Source organism: Glycine max, chromosome 18 (genome assembly GCF_000004515.6).
Source record: "Glycine max cultivar Williams 82 chromosome 18, Glycine_max_v4.0, whole genome shotgun sequence".
Lineage (NCBI taxonomy): Eukaryota > Viridiplantae > Streptophyta > Magnoliopsida > Fabales > Fabaceae > Glycine > Glycine max.
The window spans coordinates 13,207,323-13,227,585 of NC_038254.2; the positions used below are offsets into that span (position 1 = coordinate 13,207,323).

The following is a 20,263-nucleotide window of genomic DNA, read 5'->3' on the forward strand; positions in this document are numbered from 1 at the left end:
TATTGTATTGTATCAGTATCTTGAAATATATTCATATTTTTTAAGTTGAAATTTATCTACTTTCGATACTTCTCTGGCACATATTTCAGATCTATCTATATATTATGGAGGGTGTGAAGAATTTTTATATGAATTGAGTCTACTAGCATAATTAGCTTTCTAGTATTTAATTCGGTATTTCCACAGACATATATAACTTATTCTTTTTCTTTAGAGATTTCAGGTGTTTCTCACGGGAAGGAATTTTGTTTAAGTATGCTGATTATAAGTGATAAAATTTTCACTCTCAATATTTAATACTATTATACAGTAGTAACCAAGATTTTAAAGTTAAGATGTTTTTATTTCGACCGTACAATCTTTATATAAAAATCGATCTCTATATAAAAAATATCTCACACACGGGGGAATCTTATGCACAATGATTGAGAAAGTACCCCATAAAGTATGGGAAACAATTACAAATTAAGTTTAGGAGGATATGTTCGCCACTCCTACATCTATATAATGTTTATTCTTTCCATTAAATGAAAAAAAAATGGACTAGATGAACCAACATTGACTCCAATTAAAAATATAAGACCTATAGAACTAATAAAAAAACATTGGCTCCAATTAAAGACACCTGTACCATCCCACTAAGCTTATAAATACATAAGACCTATAGAACTAGTACTGCGAGGCCAATCAATTAACTTGGAAATTAATCAAACACTCTTAATCACATCTTACCCCTAAAATATTCTTATCCAAAATGGGTGTTGAGAATGGAGATTTCTCCGTGAATGTGACCAATGAAGAAGTGGTGGCAGCAGTGGTACCAATGCAAGAACATTGGCTCCCACTCTCTAACCTTGACCTACTCCTACCTCCAGTTGATGTAGGAGTCTTCTTTTGCTACAAAAACCCCATATCCACAACCTTAGGGGATAATGGCAACAAAATGACCTTTGGATCCATGGTGGGGACTCTAAAAAAAGCCTTAGCACGAGCTCTAATCTCTTATTATGTATTTGCAGGAGAAGTTGTGCCTAACAATATGGGTGAACCCGAAGTGCTTTGTAATAATCGTGGGGTTGATTTTGTTGAAGCTGTGGCAGATGTTGAGCTAAAGTGCCTCAACTTTTACAACCCGGATGACACCATTGAGGGCAGGTTTGTTCCAAAGAAGAAGAATGGTGTGCTTGCTGTCCAGGTACTATATATATAGATAGTACTATATGTTAACAATAATTACTAACAGGGCATAATGCCATTATTCATTAAAAACATCAAAATATGCATGGGATCTATATATGGTCATAAGAAGTAGGGTCATCCTCCTGATGTATATTTTATGGGTCCATGATGAAATAATATATAAAGATTTTTTATTTATTTATAAGAATCGAAGATGCCTATCTTAGACAGAGACTCTTTTGTGTACAAGTATGATAAATATATATTTCATAAAAATTAGACACAAAATTTCATTAAAAATAATAAATTTTATTAAATACAAAATGTTAATTTTCTTTACTCGAATCCATAAAGATATAAGATATCGCATGCAATAAACATTTCTTTTTTAGAATTTCAAATTTTCTTAGCTTTAATACACAAAAAAGTTAAAATTTAGGAATTAAAAGAGTTTTAGACAAGCTAACAAAATGAAGTTGTTATTTAAAGAAATTGAATTTTTTCCCCTCCTCATACTATAGCTGTTTGAAATTTTTTGGACCTCCTTTGATCATGAGTCCTGGGTAGTCGCATCGCAAAACAACCCCTCAAGCCCTGATAAGAAGGAAAATCCTAATTAGCATGAAAACCATTTTTTTTTTTTTATCAAGAGTCATAATATTTGAACTCCTATAATAACACTTAATTGATATTCCTCATTCTTTTTTTTTTTTCTCTATTTTCCTGCCACATCACGTTCTCAATCATATCAATTATTTATTTATTTTTAGGTATACTCTTGGATATTCAAATATCTTTTACACTTTGTCAAAATCATATGAAACGTGTTTATTGTCAAAACTTATTTTATGTTATATTTTTTACATAAATATGTTTCAAGTCTTTGTGATATATTTGTTTTATGTTCTTAGTTCTCATAATTTTTTTATGGTTTTAATTCTTGTAACATTTATTTTATGATTTTCGTCATTGACACTATTCATTGATGATGTGTCAACAATCCATTTGAGAATAGACTTGACATTTCTTAAATAATAGAGACTCAAATAAATATATTCTAATATAAGAGGAACCAATATCAGAAGTTTCCAATTTTATAAGGATTAAAAAAATATATAATAAAAGCATACAAAAAGTATAAAAATTAAAAACAAAAAAAAATTAAATATAATATTATGACTAAAATATATTTAAGTCTATATTTTTTAAGTTTATGTTTGCCTTTAAAATAACATTGGTCCGAGTTGCATTTCATTTAAGAGAAATGTTTTGTGGACACTTCAATCTTATTTTCACCTAGAGAAAGATGTAGAAATAGAAGAAATAGGAAGTGTTTCCTTAACACAGACTTCACAAATGGAAATATTATCTATATTCTTTTTTAAAAAATCAATAATTTCTTATAAAAAGAAGCTGATGGATACTAAGAGATGGAAAAGGTTTGGATTTTTGTTTTCCAACAACCATAACAAACTAGAATTGAATCTTAATCTTCATGTATCTGTTCCAATCCTTCACTACTTCACCGTTAGGTCGATCTTAGAGTGTTGTATTTGGAACATGTTTGGAACACGATTTGTATTTGAAGTAGTTTGGAACACGATTAGTGTTTGATGAATCATATGAAGCTCCTCATTAGTATACTTAATGAAGAGTTTATCTGTTGGTGCCAGTTGTCGCATTAATCCCCGCAGGTAACGGAAACTATATACGTACGTAATATTTCACAATTTTTTTTTAACACGTAACTCGTCCTAAAAAAATTCCATCCGTTTCTCCCCCACTTTATTCGGGTGTGAAATTAAAACATTATTAGGATATTGAATCTTTGTCTGTGACCGTATTGTCAAATCTATCCACAACCAGAAACCTAACTAACTAGCGAACTAATTGAATGAGTAACAGTAGCACTGAATATCACATGATGCTTATCTTATATTCGATAATAGACTTTACATTTCTTAAATTATAAATTTTATATTGAAATATATGTTACAATGTGTGAAATTGATATTCTAGGTGTAAATTAAACAAGCTCTATTGGATCATGAATATAGTTTAATTAAAGAGTATTTATATTAAGTTTTTCAAAAAATTAATATTATGTTAAAATGACATTTTTGAATCAGGAAACAAAATATATATATATATATATATATACACACACTAAATTTCAATATTCAATTTTTTAATAAAGCCCCATTTGAAAGCTTATAAACAACTCACTCAAACTTATTTTGTATGATAAGTTAAGTATCAATGCTGATATTTTGAAATACTCATGATTGTGTATGTGACTTTAAAAGGTCATGTGTGTGTCAGTCACTTTAAAAGGTTATATTTTTTTTTTTATTTTAATGTTGATCATTCAAATAATAGACACATGCACCAAGCATGAACGAAACTAGAAAAATATGTTAAGGGGGCAAAATTTTAACACATAATAAACAAGATTAAAAATAACTAAATTTTAATTATTTATTATCTAAAATTTAGTTTAATAAATATGAAATATTAAATAACATATAAAAGTAACTATAATTACCTTTAATGCAAGATTATAGTGAAATTGTTGAAATTTGTGGTATAGGCACATGGTGGAATAGATCAAAACCATTGTTTTTTTCTAAAATGTGTGTTTGGTTTTACGATGGAGAATTTATTTCCAATTTATATTTAATTTTAGATATATTTTACATGTTTGATTTCATATTAACAAAAAGTTTAATTGGATTCAAAATTTTATATTAAATTTTATTCCTAATTTGATTTTATAGTAAAAATATCCAAACATAAATCAAATCATTTCAAAATCAATTCTATTCAAAATTAATTTCATCAATACTTATTCAAACACACTCGAGTTTTTTTGAGTTGTGATGCTTCAACTTCATATTTGTTATCAATAAAATTATTCATAAGTTATTAAATCTTAAAATAAAAAATAGTTTAAAAGAAAAAAAATTAATACTTGATATACATGCAATACTTATTTATTCCAACAAACATCTAAATATATAGATAAAGGTATAGTATAATCTTAAAGCCTAAACTATATATCAGTAAAAGGGGGAGCGGGAGGTAAGAAATTTAGAAGGAGTCATGAGAAAAAGTAGGGGCAGGGGGAGGGGGCAAAGTATATAACATTTGATGCATGTATTAAGCACACCTTATGCATAGGGCCCCTTATCCTGAACGTGGTTCCGCCCCCTGATACCAAGATATGAGAAGTGTTTCAGTGAGTGAGAACAATTCTCATTTTGAAAATGTGAAAATCTTAAATTTGCATCATACAATTAAACATCAGTATACAGAAAACATAATCACTTTAGAAAGTCACATGCATTTTCCTTTTAAATTTAACCATTCAAATCACACATATACAGGAGTATCAAGTATCAACTAAGAACAGTTTTCAAATTTTTTTGGCAGCAATAACTGAAGTATCCACTAATGATTAAATTTTACTTGGAGTATCTGTTTGATAATTTTTATTGTGATTTTTTCTTTAAATCATATTTTTTTCATTTATAAAACTCAATCTTACTTAAAAATTAAGTTTAATATTACTCCAATTAATAACTTATTGATAAATAATTCTCAATTTAAGAATGTAAGAAACATTAAAAATCTAGGTTATATACACACACACATATATATATATAGACACACACACACGTGAATAATCAAAATTAAAATTTGTTTTACATGACTATTTTAAAAAAATCATATGCATTTTACTTTTAATCTTGAACATTCCTCTTGCGTTTGGATATGCATGTTAATAAGTGTTTATACAATTTTAAAGCATTTGAATGTATTATTATATAAACACTTTATAAAATATTGTCTCATTTAAAAATTAAAAAATTATGAATCAATTAAAAATTTAAAAGTAACTACATAATAATAAAATATTTCTGACAATTATATTTTTATGAATATAATTAGAAGGTACTAATACTGCAAATATTTTTTATGTTGTTAAATTATAAATTAACATGTATGTTAATTATTTTTTACAGTAACTATTTCAAAACTATACATACGATGACTTTTAATTGATCAATGAAAATGAGTTAAACTTATTTTTTATTCTTCTCAAGTATATATTGCTACATCAAGTTCAAATTCAAATTCTAGATTTTTACGTATTTTATCAAACAAATAAATTTAAAAATGATGTACTTTAATTCAAATGATTTATTTTTATAATTTTTTTCTGAAGTTTAAAAGTCCTAATTTCTTTGATCCATTATTATTTAATAAAATATAATTCACGTTATTACATAATTAATTAACTCCTATTTTTCTTTCTTAATTACGATACATTGTTTAAGAATAATTGTATTTTTTTATTATCACTTATATGTTTTTTAACTTAATATTTAAATTTTACTTAAATTTAAAATACACGAAGTAAAAAGTATATAAAAATAAACTTGCTAAGATATTATATTATTATTCAAATATTCTCAAGGAGATAATTGGGAGATGGAATGACTTAATTTGCAGCCACATTTGAAGTTAGAATAATTGAATCTTCCCTCTGTAGGCAACTTCACTCAAGTGTGGCGGAATAATTGTGGCATGCACATTTGACCATCGTGTAGCAGATGCCTATTCAACAAACATGTTCCTTGTTTCATGGGCCGAGATGGCCCAGCCCACCAAGCCCAACAATGCCGTCACCGCCGCCGCCGCAACCGCTTATCGCCACCCATGTTTCCGCCGTTCCCTCCTCAGCCCACGCCGCCCGGGTTCTATCCACCCTTCTCTACACCACATGTACACCCCCATTTCCGAGTTCCCTCCTCCTCCGGCCAGCGCCGCCACCGCTCTCCTCAGCCGCATATACTACGTCAAGGCGGAGCAGCTCCACCGCATGCAGTTTCTCGCCGCCACGCGCACAAAGCTCGAGTGTTTCTCCGCATTCTTATGGAAGATGGTTGCACTTGCGGCTTCAAAAGAGGAAAATGGTAAGAGGGTTGTGGCCAAAATGGGCATTGTGGTTGATGGAAGGAAAAGGCTTGGCAACGGTGACAAAGAGAGTGAAGCAATGATGGAGTGTTATTTTGGGAACGTGCTTTCCATACCCTTTGACGGGAAACCGGTGCAGGAGTTGGTGGAGAAGCCACTAGGCTTTGTGGCGGAGGCGGTTCACGAGTTTTTGATGGCGGCGGCCACCGAGGAGCACTTCTTAGGGCTAATTGATTGGGTGGAGGATCACCGACCGGTCCCTGGAGTTGCTAAAATTTATTATAGCAACACCAAAGAGGGACCAGCCTTTGTGGTGTCTTCCGGACAGAGATTTCCGGAGGACAAAGTGGATTTTGGGTGGGGGAAAGTTGTGTTTGCATCATATCATTTTCCTTGGGCTGGTGAAGCTGGCTATGTTATGCCAATGCCAAGTCCTTTGGAGAATGGTGATTGGGTTGTGTACATGCATCTTGCAAAGAAGCAGTTGGAGATCATAGAATCTGAGGCTGCTCATGTCTTCAAGCCCTTAACGTGGGACTACCTTAACCAGTAATAGTTGATATGGTGTTGAGCGTGTTGTTAATGTACTAGTTATTATGTGTTTGTTTAAACGTTCATTTAGTTGTTGTAACAAAATTATATGTTAGTGGTTGGTCAAGTTTGTAAAGTGTGAATTAAATACGGTATTTGGAAGGGTTTGCGTTTAGTTAATGATGTGATTGTTGGGAATTTAGTTTAATTAATCTAGTGTCTTGGTGAATGTGTTAGAAATTAAAGTGAAAGCAGGCAACATGATAATTAATTTCCTTAATTGGATATGCTGAAAACGTAGAAGCTACATATAATTGAGATGGTGTATGTTGACTTGAAAGTTGAACTAATCCTCTAAATTAACAACGACTTCTAGTTTTTGGAAGAAATAGGTCAATTATACATTTTCACTGTAATTAATTACGTCAAATTCTTATTAGTAAGATTTAAGAGATCGAGTTAATTTTATAATTTTTCTTTTTTACTTTGGGTCAAAATCTGCCAATTTCCTGAACAATGACATAACAGTACTGATATATAGAGTTTCTTTCGGACACTCTTCCTCCATCAGCTTGACAGCGATCTTTAGTACATCTCTATGCGCGCGCTATGTTTTGTAATAAATTTCAATTGATGTCACATGAAGCGAATGAGAAGGCCAAATAATTCAGGCATTAAAGATGGCATACGTCTTCTTAAAGAAACCACATCTTATGAGAGGAAGATTTAAATGATGCTAAAAATAAGCTATATATACAGTACAGTAGACACTGAAAAGTTTGATGCTATACTACTGCCAGCCATATGAGAGGTGAAATTAAATCTCAACTACACCTTTGTTTTCAAATATTTCATACGTCTCAACTTTAATCAAAATTGACTATTAATTGAAATTAAATCCATCTAAAGTCTACTGGATACAAGAGCTAGACTAGGGTCATAATTTACCTAGCAAGATAACAATCACTATTTCAAAAAACAGTTTTAATATCGGTTTTAGACAAAATCGATGTTGTACTTATAATTTAAAATTTGAGAATGCGAGCCCTAGCTACTTTCCTCGCGCTCTATTTTTCTTCTTCTTTCTCGCTTCTTCTTCTTCGTGACCTCATAGTACATGCTTTTGTAATTGCACGTTACCCAAGTACAGCCTCACGATACAGGGTTTTCTTCTTCTTCTTGTTCCTTTTGTTATTTGTTTGTTTGTTTGTTTCTTCTCCTTTTCTTCTTCTTTGTAACTGCACGTTACCCAGGTGGTCACTGCAAGGAGGTTCATGCTTGCAAGGTGCATAAGGTGGCGACTTTCAGTCCGTTGGTGTTCTCAAGGTGCTTCGTGCTCCCAAGGTGCTTTTTTTTTATTTATTTTATAATTTTGGTTATATCTGGTTTATGAGTATGATTATGTAAATATTGTTATTTTGCTAGATGCGTATGAGTATGATTAGAACTTTTTTGGTTTATGAGTATGATTAGAACTTTTTTGTTTGTTTGTTTGTTATCTTGTCTGAATGAGAATTGTGATTTTTGGAGGGGTAGATTGCTATTGGGCTTTGTTTGAGGGGTAGACTTATTAGGTTGCTTTTGTGTTAGAAAATAATAATCACCCCCACTAGAGAATGGCTTGATTGGTACTGGTCTTTGTTTGAGGGGTAGGCACAGACATTGGCTTTGCATGATGAACAAAATTTTAGTTAGGCTTGTTTGTGGTTGGACTTTGGTATTGTTGAGGGTTGAAGTCAGATAAGTTGATGTTTGGTGGTAGTAAGTTCTGGGGTCTGGATTTAGCTTCCAACCAACACACATAAATGGGTTATGTGTAGGCTAAGGTTTTTTTATACTATTTTGAAATTGAAATTGGGTTTGAGATATTGGGAGTAAAAAGGGTGTTTTGGATACTATTTTGAAGGTTTTGTTCTTTGAGTGCAGGCCAAGGTTGATTTTGGTTAACTTATGAAGCAAAGCAATTGCAATTGGGAGATTACCTATAAGAAGAGATTGTGTATGCAATTGGGGTTCCAAATAGTAATTATTTAGGATTTTAGTTTCAGAATCTGAAATGGGGAAAGATGGGAACAATATTCTTTAAAACGTTTGACCCTATAGTAGCCACATGTATAGGCTAGCACTGCTTTCAATTATTTTCAGCTAGCTGGCATAGACTGTTAGTGTAGTGGATGACATTACATTTAAAGGCAACTAAGCTAAAACTCGTTTAAGTTAGTTTCTAAACACTAGCTTCTTTAAAGACAATACATTGGTATGGGAATGGGATATTGGTGAAGCAATGAAGCTATAAATATATATATATATATATATATATATATATATATATATATATATATATATATATATATAAATGCTACCTCTATAGCTCTGAATCTGATAGTCTGAACCAATGTTGAAAACTTCATTCATACAAAGGTAACTACTAGAGTACTTTGTTTTCTTATTTGGATACAGTGAAACTAAAGCAAAACTAAATGGCTAAGTTGGATTTTGATTATAGATGTTAAAAGGCAAATACTTAGAAACATGTTAAATTGTTTGGTTATTATTTGTTCTTTTTTTTTTTTTTCTGGCGTGCCATTACATTGCAATGGCTATATCTTTTTTACAAAGTATAAGCAACTCACCCATATAAGTGTTTGTCTTTGTTAAACCCCAATGGGACAGAAAGGATTAGGCCTAATCCCTAATTTTCCATCCTCTCATTTGTTTGACTTTCCTATCTTCCAAAGGAGATATCTCATTCTCTCAGGGCCTTTCCAAACAAATAAGCATAAGAGATAAGATAATAAGAAAGAAACAGTGGAATTGAATCAATGACTTGGAAGAGAATCAAGTAAAAAAAATCAGAAGAAAGGTTATATATAGAAAGAGACAATGAGGAGAGATTAATCAAAAGAAACAATAGAAAACATTGTAAAGGTGTGAATTAGCTAATACACCAAATCAGACTGTGAAGTAACTAGCTAAACTGACATATTGAATATTATTGGCAACCTAATATAAAGGTACAGTGGTTATCTCTGTTGGAGAACCTGATACACCAAATAAGATTGTCAAGCAACCAGGTAATTGGGTTAAGTCAAAGCAAAATAAGCATAAACTGTATGTAGTCTATTAAGAATCTATATATATAGATGCTCTGAAAAAGCCCTACACCCACAACCAATATCAATCAAGCTATTCCCTCTTAACTCCCTCCAAATTCAACAAGAACCATTCAAGTTTGCTGACACTAACCATTCTAGAGGCCAATCTCTAGATCTTGGGAGAGAAAATACTGCTTCAAGATCTGCCAGAAACTCAGACATTGATCATGCCTTAAGTCAAGTCTCTAGTTGCAAAAGCTTTATTTAAGATACTGAATCTTGGATATATGATCAAAATTCTAGCAAGGATGTGCAACTAGCAACTACACTTCCATCACCTAATAGGCAGGTAATTGAAATTCCTTTCTTATGGTTTGATGAAATGATACTTATTTCATCAGGTGGTGGTACCCTCTTAGAAAAAACAGTCATATATATACCTATGATATGAGTTAACATTGGGGGTAGAGAATTCATATCTTTTTTGGTTTTCATTGTATCATAAATTTGACAAGTCTCCGACAACACAATAAAATTTTCATCTTGACTAGAATCATTGTGTCACTCCTGTTTTATGCAAATGCAAAATTACAACTATGTTTGTCCAAGTATGTTGTGCACAAGCCCTACTTTTGATTAATATGCAATCATTCATAGAAAACTATGTGTAGTTTGTCAGACAACTATTGCTTCAGCAAATTCCGGTTAGATACAACTCCCATTTGCAAGTAAAGTTTCTTTGTGGTTATTTATTTGATCAGGCAAAATATAACCTTGAGTTGGAAAAGTTGAGAATTGAACTAAGACATGCCCATGGACTGCATACAGTAGCTCAAAGTGAGAAAATTGAAGCATCCCGAAAGGAATATCTATTTTCTTTTGGCCAGAAACACTTTCTGCTACCTAATAAGTACAATAATTTTAAGGAACCCCTGCACCCTTATTCCTTGTTAGGTTCTCTTTCCTTTATCTCCAATAAAGATACATTACCTTATGATAGCAATTGGAGGATGAATTCACCTTTCATATGCCTGCATTGTGAAATGGAGTAACATCCTATATTGCTTTGAACAGTTGAATGACCTAAGCATGATTAAAGGAAGAATTATAATTTGGGGTAACATCCTATATTACTCAACAGCTGAATGCCCAACCAATGAGTAAAATAGTATACTATTGTAGAAGCAAAGACTTTGACTTTGATGTTTTGATGATGCCATATGATCATGAAAATGCGTTTCTCAAGTTTAATTCAAGACAAAAATCCAAGAATACAAGATACAACATCAAGAAGATCTCTAGTGATTTAGGAAGGGAATTCCAAATTGAAACAACAAAAGGTTTGGCCAAGAAATTTAAGCTAAAATGTATTTTTCAAGAGATTTACTCTTTGGTAATCGATTACCAGAGGATGTAATCGATTACCAGTGGCCAACATGATTTATAACAGCCATTAGAAAATTTGAATTTAAATTTTGCACTGTGTAATCGATTACACATGGACGATAATCGATTACCAGCAGTTATTGAACGTTTTAATTCAAATTTTAAAGCCTGTAATCGATTACACCAAGTCTTGTAATCGATTACCAGAGGAGATTTTTAGAAAATTATTTCCAAGGGTCACATTTGTTTAAATGATTTTTACATGGCCATCAAAGGTCTATTTATATGTGACTTGGAACACGAATTTGCTCAGAGTTTTTCAGAACAAAAAGGTCTTATCCTCTCAAAAAGCAAAATCATCTTATCCTCTTAAAAATTCCTTGGCCAATATACTTGTAATTCAATACGGAATTATTTGAGTGCTCAAATTGTTCAATCTATCTCTTTCAAGAGAGATTTCTTCTTCTCTTCATCTTATTTCTGAAAAGGGATTAAGAGACCGAGGGTCTCTTGTTGGAAATAAATCTGAACACAAAGGAAGGGTTATCCTTGTGTGGTTCAGAACTGGTAAAAGACTTTTGCAAGATAGTGGAACTCTCAAGCGGGTTGCTTGGGGACTGGACATAGACACAAGGGTGTGACCGAACCAGTATAAATCTGAGTTTGCAATCTTTCTTCCCTTAAACTTTATTATTATTATTATTATTATTATTATTATTATTATTATTATTATTATTATTATTTATGGATAATCATTGTTTGAATTAATAATACGATAAACCAATACTATAAATAAATTAAATTCATTTGGATGTTACTAATCGCGCGAATTTAATTTATGAATTCATGAACATCTCAGTAATTATATGAGTTAAATTAAAAACATTTTTAAAAATGTTAAGAAATTAATTTGAATTTAATTAAAATTAAATTAAATTATGAACGAAAGTTTGAAGTATATAAAATACATATTTACTTTTTTCTTTTATATAGGATTAGAGTGATCAATTAAAACTTGTCTAAGAAATTTAAAATAATTAATTGAGTTTCTATTTAAGAAAAAATATATTTTAAATTAAAATTAATATTTTTAATATAATTACATTATTTGGTTGTTATGAAGATGAAAAAATGCTTATATTTTCTATTATTATTATGGATAATCATTGTATGAATTAATAATAGTAATAAACCAATACTATAAATAATTAAGTTCATTTGGAAGTTACTAATCAAAATCGATTTATGAATTCATGAACATCTCACTAGTTATGTGAATTAAATTAAAAAAAATTAAAATTGCTAGGATATTTATTTGAATTTAATTCACATTCCATTATCAAAAAATTAAATTATGTACGGAAGTTTGAATTATATAAAATACAAAATTATTTTACAAAAATCATTTAATTTATATTAAATGATTTTTTAGATTTGTTTTTCAACATTCATATTTATGTCTTGTATAAAAAAGAGAGGGACCTAATAGAATACATTTGTGTTTATAACAATGTTTTTTTTTTTCTGTTTCAAAACTAATATATTATTATTATTTAAATTAATATTAATATAATTAACAAAGTAAATAATTTATATAACATGATGAAAAGGACTAAGGAAATATAAATAAATATATGCATTTATATGTGATTTTTAAACCCATCATAGATTTATTTCGAAAAAAACAATTCTTCCACCCCACCCATTTCCTTTTATTACTATTTTTTTTTCTTCCAAGACTATCCTCTCACCCGTCTCCTTTTATATATATATATATATATATATATATATATATATAAAGATAAAGATAAAAAAATAATTAATGTTATACTGAAAAATTAAAATAATAATTATTTTAAAAATCTTTTTATACGAAAATTAAAATGAGACGGAACAGAGGAAGTAATGTTTAATATCTCTTGATATCACACGTTGAATATTTTTAAACAAATCAAAACACCATTTAATCAATGTTTTAATTAGGTACGCATGGATAAAATCCGTTATGGCCTAGTTGAAAATTGATAATTAAATGAATACTCTTTCATTAATAGTGCGGAAGCGATTAGTAAGATACTCATACTGCAAGTACCCAAACTATAAAACTATTTAAATAATTTTAATTATGTATAAACTAAATTGTGCCAATTTATTTTTAGTATAATATATATTTTAAAGTTATTCATTTTTAGTATAAATATATGTCATAAAATTGTTTTTTTTTAGTATAAATATATGTTTTAAAATATTTATTTTTAGTTTTAGTTTTTTAATTTTATATTTTAACAAATATCCATAAATAATAACAGATGAATATATATAATTTATAGATAGCCGCTTAACGAATATCCACTAAGTATGAGTGGTTGCGAAGAAACTACTATTATTTGTGCTCACTTCCACCCATTATCATCCCTAATTTTAATAAAGTAATAAAGATTAACACTTAAAAATTAAAACCTTAAATAGTATTGTATCTGATAACTCTAAAGTTGTTTTTTCATAATTAGGTAATAACTAATAAGGTCTAGATGCATCCATTAATTTATTGAATGTTATCGATTTGATGCTTTGTTGTAATTTCTAAATTTATATCTTCTTTTATGGAATCTAAATTTATCTGATAACTCTAAAGTTATTTTTTTGCATAGGGTAGGAGATCCAGTGCATCATCCGTTAATTATTGAAAGTTATTGATTTGTAATTTTTAATTTTATATCATATAATTATAGATGAAGACCATTTGTTTTAATTCTTAAATAAAAAATTTTCTTAAAATAAGAAAATAAATCCTAATATATGTAATGATTATCAGTCATGACAATAAGATAGGACGGGGATTATCAACTGTAATTTTATACGTAGAAATTATACAAGATATGCATGTATTACAATTTTACATGGGTGATAAATGATAATATCCACCCTATTCCACAATCACGTTTAAGCAAAGAGCAAAATATTTTTATTGAAGCGTGGATTCTTATGTAAAACTGAGGATACAGAATATAGAAAAGAAATCCTACCACGTATTGGTGGTCTTATGTAAATAGTACAAATAAAAACACACACAAACAGTTGATTTAACCTCCCAAAATATTATATAAAAATGCCAACTCACATTTGTTTGATTGCTACAGAAACCGTTGGCTCAAAATGGCTAGTGTGGCCATTCCTTGATCCCAACTAGTCTACAAACATATTCACCACAAATTTGGGGAAGAAAAGAGAAAATATTTTAGGATTCGAAAAGTGCACGAAAGCATGTTATTGGACAAGAGGAAGAATTAATAAAACTTGTGACACATACACACATTCAAGTCATGGTCACCTGCATGACACGCCAGTTAAAAAACCTGGCCAACTAGTCTAAATTCCATGCCTCAAATGCTTGGAAGAAGCACGAAAACGTAGAGGAAAACATGCCCTGGAATTCAAATGCACCTGAAGAGTGCTTTGAAAACCTTTATTTAGTCAATAAAATCATTTTAAGAAAACAAATATTTTGTTGATAAATTTTATGTCCTATATCATCGCTTAATGTTTCAACTGTTGTATTATATATTGTTTTAAAAACAAATTGTTGTGACAAAAAAAAATATTGTATACTACAATGCAATAGTCTAAAAGGGGCTCTAAATAGATATAAATAGATAAGATATTTCATGGATATATAATTCAAATCGAATCAATTGGATGTCTAATTTGAAACTTAAATGATATGATCAATTAATAAAAATATTTTAATATTATATCTTTGTCATATATTCCATATATCACATTGGATAGATATATGTATAATACAATTCACTTTCAAGATGCTTTGATGGTGAAATGGTAGACGCAAGACTCAAAATCTCATGCTAAAGAGTGTGACAATTTGAGTCATCTTCAAAACATAATATTGAGATCTCGAAATTATTCGTCCTGGTAGTGAAATGATAGAGACACAGAAACTCAAAATGGATAATTTGTTTTGAAATTGTGTGTCATGCACCCTCCATAAGGAGTCATTTTTGCTTCAAAAAATTAGTTGGTTCGATCAACCGACTTGATTAGGTAATGTCCTTCGTTACAATAGCAACTCATAATAAAAATATACTTTAAAATGCCCGTAAAATAAGAATTTAGAAATTTCAATGGTTCAAAATACTTCAAATATTATAAATAAATGAGTATTTACATAAATAAACAATTTTATTCACAAATATAGGCATCTACAAGGTTGAACTAATAATAAACTAAGTTTTCAATTGTCCCCCGTCTCAAAAGCTTCTTCCCCGAACTTTAAAAACAACACTTTCAATGAGATAGTAATCTCGATGAAGAAAATAAATTTTAAAAGAGTTCGTAAATAGTGTTATTCTCACCCAACGCGATAACCGGAAAATACAACCATAGTATCCGCATAATTAAATTAAATACCTATGTGTGTGTACTTATAAAACAATTATAAATTTACTCACACAACAAAAGAATAACATTCCACTAAATAAATATCAATACTTCACTGCATTCAATTCTTGAATAAACAATTATCACAAACATAACTTAGTGATTCGAATCACTAGGCACAACTCTTTGGTTTCCAAAACCAATGTGGATCTCATATTCTTCAAAGGGTCTATGAGTTCATATTCCATGCAATGACATCTCATTGTCTTTCTCATCATAGATAGAGGTATTCATAATCTCTTCTTCATCCTAAATGAAAGTATCTATAATAATTTCATCATCATCCTAGTAAGAGGTATATGCCATATAATTTAAAAATATCAATTTATGATATGAACAATACAACATTCACGATTATACTTAAACAAACACACAAATATACATATATCAATGTAATCATTCACATGCAAAGCTACAAAAACACGCTCTCAACTAATTCACATATTTGTACATGCAATTAATATATGAATTTCTCCTCTCAATTATGTAGATTACCGTTCAAATATCAGCTTCCTAAAGGTGCACGATTAAAGGAATGTTAATAACTTAATCATTCAAATGTAAGACACGGGAAAAAAAATATTGTAAGGTAATTTCAATTTGAATTAACTTCACATGTATAATTACTCGTACTCGAATTTTTCCTCACTAGTATTATGCACTTTCACTTATAATTATATTATAACATTAGACCAAATGCAACCAAATTTATATTCTTATATGAACAACACACGATTTTAAGGAAAAAGTTATAATACACTTAAGTTTCCAATTGGGGTCCCTTTAGTAATTTAAAATAATTATACCGTGAAATTTTAGAAGAAAGTTTTTTACTCACCTCTTGAAACACAGAATAATTCATGCATCCTTTGCTTATTATTCCTCGTCTTCATTTAGTGGGTCAATAAGATTCTCTTTGTTTCTTCTTTTTTCTCAAACTTATATGATTTACTAATTTTTTATTTCTGAGAGTGACCGCTTATAAAGTTTTAGGAAAAGAGAATTGTCTATTCTTATATAATACAAAAACATATGATTTAAGATTGGGTTACATGAGATATATTCTCAATAGATTTCGATAATCAAATCTTTCTTTATCTTTTATACTCTATTATCTTGATTTATCTAATTATTAACATTATCTAATATTTTATTTTCTTTCAAGATATATTAAGATAAAATATGATAAGATTTAAATCGTTTTCAATGATCCCAAATTCAAATATAATAAATATTTTATCCAAACTAGATATACAATGTTATATTATTACTATAATAATTATATTTATAATAATAATCTTTTAATATATTTAATTAGGATATGAAGTTGTCAGCTTTCTTTTTATAATTATAAAATAATTTCAACAATCTTATATCAATCACCTAATTTTTTTATTGATAAAATAATTATTTAACCTGATCAATTTTAAATAAAGTAATTAAAAGATGCATAATTTTTATTCAATTATTTCAATGATATTTAATATATCATAATTAATACAAGCATTCAAAATATATATATATATATATATATATATATATATATTCATAATCATTTTAATTTAAATAAATTTTTATACTAATCATTTTTATATTAAAGCTAATAACAATTATTATATTAAAATTTTAGGATGTTACTTGTAACATTTGTTCTTTCTTTTACTTGCATAACTGATTCAACACATGGCTTGGACCGGCCGAACCACTAGTTCTTTGTCCCACAAATTGGTTCAAACAGGATTTTAAAACTATGGTGTGACCTAACATGACCAGATCACACCTATTTATTTGGTAAGTCCTCCATAAACCATTATATTGGGCTCAGGGATGAAAGATTCACACATTCTCAATTGGACCATCCTTGACCCAAGAGTTTGAATGACACAAATGCTTACTTGATTAATTGATCTACAATACGGACATTCAGATGATCCACAATCGATGATCTAAGATCAATAGAAACAAAAGATAAAATACTTATGAAAAGTTTCAAAAAAGAATTGAAATATTATTTTTTCTAAAAAAGTTTTGCACTGTTCAATTTACCCTTTTTTTAGCACATAATATCAGGGGTAGAACCAGACCTTAATAGTAGAGGGAGCCAAACATAAAAAACTAAATTTTAAAATGTTACTTACATTAGTAATATTTCAAAAGCTTAATAGAAAATATATCTGCACAAAAAACAAACTTTTTAAGAATACAAATTACAAATATCAATCATTTGTTTCATGATTTTATATAAAAAATGGTATGTATGCATTAATCATATTTTGTTTTTGAAAAAGTGATATTAATTATATTCTAAAAATATACTTAATCAAAATAGATTATTTTGCTCACCATATTATCATATGCAACAGCAGTGAGTATTATGTCATGTTAATTATGTTTTCCCAAAGTCTACAAGACGACTTATTTGAATCCATGTCGAGGCCAGAAATACACTCAAACCTCATAAGCAATGCTCAAAGGAACAAACATGAGATAGAAAAATAAAGAGATTAAAAAATAAATTTTAGAAGAGGGAATATTAGTTGGTGTATCTCAAAACTTAAGTTTTCAATATCATATGCAGTGTTCATAAAGAAATTAGATAACAATTATAATAAAATTAATATAAAGAAAATTTTAATTGCAAATGTTAATAATTTATAATCTTTAAAATAGTAATAACGAGTTATAAAAATAAAAATTATTATGGGAAAAAATGATACTCAAATATTCTGTCTGGAAAATGGAACAATGTAATTATGTTTACAATAAAGATTATAAAAAAGATTTATCCAAAAATAGGAAATAATATATTATTATAATAAAAAAATACAATAAAAGAGAAATAAAATATTTTTTTTTTAAAAATGTCACTTAAGTATTATTATAGTCACAATTAGACTCTAAAATAAAAATAAAAATAAAAACTTTATAAAAATATTATATATTATACATATTATAATTTTTTTTATAAAAAAAGTTAGGGAGACCAAGGCCCCCAAGATCGACCACAAATAGGTGGTCCATCCATGTTCATTACCCATTTTCTCCCACATGGTAGGGATTAAATCTCACATGATTACTTAAAAAAGTCACTAGGGGCGTGTCCAGAGAATTTTAGGACTAAAGAAAAAAAATTTAAATAGACTTATAATAATATCAGTTCTAAATTTTTATATTATTTTTCTAACATTTTGAGCTGAAACATAATTCAACAATTAATATTTTATAATTAATTAATTCTAGCATTTCACTCGATAAGATTTCTAATTTATTTAATCTATCTCATAATATTGTTAATTTTATATAGAATTTAAAAAAATTTAATCTTAAAGATTTTCTTTCAACAATTACAACGGTTACATGTATAATATTAAATAAGTTCACTTAATCTTAAATAATTCAAGATTAATACAATATTTTTCAATTCATCTTCACCTAAAATTTTAATTTATAGATGCAAAATAAAAGGTAAAATAATTCCATATTGTATTTTAAAAAAAATATTATTAGTCTTAATTAAATTATCTTAAAAATCATTATATTCAACTATTAGTTTTAATTACTGGTATTATTCCATAACTTTCATCCAGAGAACAATTGAATAATGAAATTATCAATATTTATTGTAGTCAAATAATCAATAGATACAAACTGCACAAAATTAATGAGTGGTATTCCTAATATTCTAATAAACATGATGTCTCAATTAAAGTAGTAAAAAATTTGAAATACAAGTTTTTATGTTAAATAAAAATATTATAAAATAAACATTTAAATAACTAGAGGCCTATTCACAAAAATAAAATAAAATCAGGGGCCTAAGTCACTTGTCTTAATCGTCTAACGTGTTACATGGCCCTGAAAGTCACATAACTTGTGCATTTTAGTCTTAATCATTTATGATAAAAACTATTGGTCAATATTTATTTATGTCGTTCTCACGTAAAAAGTTTTCCTATTAGATACCCAAAATTAAGAAATGAGATACTTGTCTAGCATAGCCATTCCGATCTAATTTTGTGGGCAATTTACATGTATACCTTTACTTATTAAGCGAATCATTACCGTATGGCCGGTATGGGTGATTAACATGGATAAATTCATACCAAAATGAAGGAAAATTTTGGGTTAGTTTGGACTGGCAGTTTGGCTTGTATTTTAATGTTACAATCACAATGACACTGATTCAAGTATTGGGTTTGAGCACATGGAACTCTATCTGACTCAAATTAACTTGAATCTACCATTTTAAATAACTTTTAATTTTTTATGTTATATGATTCTGCAAGACTATTCAACAACTTTCTTTCATTCTATGATTTCTTTTATCACATTTTTCTCTTATTATTTTATTAATAAGCCTAATTAATCATCCAACCTGAATATTGTCAGCTTGGTTCATTTCAGGTTGTTATTTATTCATTTTGAAAAATCTAAACCGATTTAAATTGATTAATACTGATATATTTGAATTTAAATATCTTATAAACTCGGCCTAACTCAACCCGTTACATAAACATACTCAAAATTTCTAATAATGTTAATATATGCCTAGTCAAATAATTATTTTCACCTCATTTCGTTTCATGCATGGTGTTTAAGAAAATATATAATTGATATATTTTAAGCTTACACGAGCC

At 28.7% G+C, this 20,263-nt stretch overlaps 1 protein-coding gene across 1 annotated transcript; it reads left to right on the plus strand.

The window, feature by feature from the left end:
• The first annotated feature begins 677 nt into the window (after positions 1 to 677).
• Positions 678 to 6,898, plus strand: LOC100785067 (coniferyl alcohol acyltransferase). The gene is made up of 2 exons (XM_003553100.5): positions 678 to 1,195; positions 5,735 to 6,898. The coding sequence occupies exons 1-2, from the start codon at positions 755 to 757 to the stop codon at positions 6,710 to 6,712; spliced, it is 1,419 nt and encodes a 472-aa protein (XP_003553148.1). The 5' UTR covers positions 678 to 754; the 3' UTR covers positions 6,713 to 6,898.
• The last annotated feature ends 13,365 nt before the right edge of the window (positions 6,899 to 20,263 follow it).

Bases quoted from the DNA above. Each gene is read 5' to 3' on its own strand.
- LOC100785067 (XM_003553100.5), top strand. From the start codon at position 755: ATGGGTGTTGAGAATGGAGATTTCTCCGTGAATGTGACCAATGAAGAA. The intron at 1,196-5,734 runs GTACTATATATA...TTCCCTCTGTAG, and splicing joins ATGGTGTGCTTGCTGTCCAG to GCAACTTCACTCAAGTGTGG.